General features: G+C 44.6%; 1 protein-coding gene across 1 annotated transcript in view; it reads left to right on the forward strand.

The window, feature by feature from the left end:
• The first annotated feature begins 83 nt into the window (after positions 1 to 83).
• The window catches only part of SLC18B1 (solute carrier family 18, subfamily B, member 1), a 50911-nt gene continuing 48987 nt past the window's right edge, over positions 84 to 2007 (forward strand). The window contains exon 1 of the mRNA XM_006885014.1: positions 84 to 414. Coding sequence (XP_006885076.1) covers positions 84 to 414 — 331 coding nt within the window. The remainder of the gene's footprint in view (positions 415 to 2007) is intronic.

The following is a 2007-nucleotide window of genomic DNA, read 5'->3' on the forward strand; positions in this document are numbered from 1 at the left end:
CCTGTCCTGCCGGGAGGGATCTGAGGGTTTTGTCCTACCTGAAAGCCAGGTGGCTGGGGCCTGGGCGCTGCAGGTGTGGATTCATGCAGGCCAGGACCCGGCTGAGTACTGCCATCGGCCTGTCCTCGTGCCCTCCCGGCTTCTCGTGCAGGTCGAGTTCGAGAGCTCCCGGGCCGCGGAGCGGAGGAGCCCGAGTCCACGCAGCACCATGGACACGCCGGGGGATTCCGAGGGTCCGGGTCCCGCTGGAGGTAAGCGCTGCGGGGACACCCGGTGCACCTGGCGGCGGCCGCCCCGCCTCCTCCTGGAAGCTTGCAGCCTGCCTTCCTCGCCTGCAGCCTGCCTTGCCTTTAACTCTGTTTCCTAACAGCGGGGCCCTGAACGTGTGCCTTCGACCCGAATCTGTACCCTCCGGTAGGGATTAAAGTTCGGAGAACAGGACGTCATTTAATTAATGGCGCTCGTGCTGTAGCTGTGTGCTTTATTCATTCAGATTAAGTATGCCTCTGGAAAAGTGTAACACGTTCGATTTTTTTAGAACCCCCCTGTGGCTCCCATCCCCCTTTTAAAAAATTTTCCCTTCCTCGTTTGTTCACAAGTTTTACAGACTTTCTTTCTTTTTTTTACTTTCTTTACAGAATTTATTTCCTGGACTGCAATGGCAACCTCAGAAAAATAAAGCAAATATGTTTCACACCCCTTAACCCCCTCATAACCATTTAGTTTAAAAATAGCTATTAGATTTTATGGATATTTGAACACTGAGTGATTTATCTTCTGTCTTTAAATGGAATGAAAATTTTGCCTGGGGATAACTATTAAATGTTTTGGTGCAAAATACCAGGGATTTCTTTGAATGGCCCTATCTGTACCGTCTTCACCATCTCTGCCATGCTCAGTCAAGTTCATTGTTAGTTACGGTGTCAGTCCATCTTCTGACATTCATCCTTTTTCTCTGTCCCTTTCCTTTTTTTCATTATGATGCCTTTTTAAGGACCCTCTTGACAACATGTTCAGAGCATATCAAGTTTCGGCATCCTTGACACTAAGGAGCACCTTGGTTGCACTTTTCTTCAAGACAGATTTGTTATTTTGACAGTTCATGGGATACTTCTTTCTTTCTTATTCATTGTCTAACTTTGTATCAATCAGGTAGGCAGCGATTGAAAATACCATGGCATGAATCAGGCACATCTTAAACCTTTAAAAAAATATCCTCATTCGTTCGTTATTAGCGCTTTGGAGAGGCTTTTGACAGGAGATTTTCCCAGTGTTTTGTATTTTTGGATTTCTTGCTTGACTGCTGCTATCATGGGTATTGCTTGTGGATCAAGTTGCCTTTGACAGCTTCAATCTTCTTCATCAGTCGTACTGTCACCTACTGGTCCAGCGGTGAGGGGTTTTGTTCTTTTGAGGTGAAACTCTGGTGACCCAGTAGGAAAGGAGTTGCACTGTTGACGCAAAGGCAGGTGTTTTGAGTCCACCAGTTGTTCTAAATGATAAGGATAAGTAATCTCCCATGCAGTCCAAAGCCTCTGAAAACCCACTGGAGCGTCAGCTATGAGTTGGTTCTGACTCAATAGTAAATGTATTTCGGAGTTTTGAAACTGAGATGTAGTCTCTTTTTACTCATAGCCTGGAACAAACCCTCTGCACTACCCAAGAACCCTTATTGTTAGTTGCTGTCAAATCACTTCTGAGTTTTGGCAACCCTGTGTGTGTCCGGATAGAACCGTACTCTTTAGGGTTTTCAAGACTATCACTTTTTAAAAAAAGAAAATAATTCTTGTGATTTGATGAAAGTTTACAGATAAGTTGGGTTTTAATTTGTTCTTTTTTGCACATGTTCCTCCTTCCCCTTCCCTTCCCCCTCCTCCAGTCCACTTTGAGTTTTTTGTTTTTGTTGACTTTTTAAAAAATTTATTATTCATTCCAATGAAAATTTACAGAGACTTTGGATTTCCATTCATTCATTGTTGCACTTTTATCTACTCCTAACCCCCCCCC

This window comes from Elephantulus edwardii, unplaced genomic scaffold, assembly GCF_000299155.1.
Source record: "Elephantulus edwardii isolate Elephantulus edwardi_28Jun2011 unplaced genomic scaffold, EleEdw1.0 scaffold00039, whole genome shotgun sequence".
NCBI classification, from domain to species: domain Eukaryota; kingdom Metazoa; phylum Chordata; class Mammalia; order Macroscelidea; family Macroscelididae; genus Elephantulus; species Elephantulus edwardii.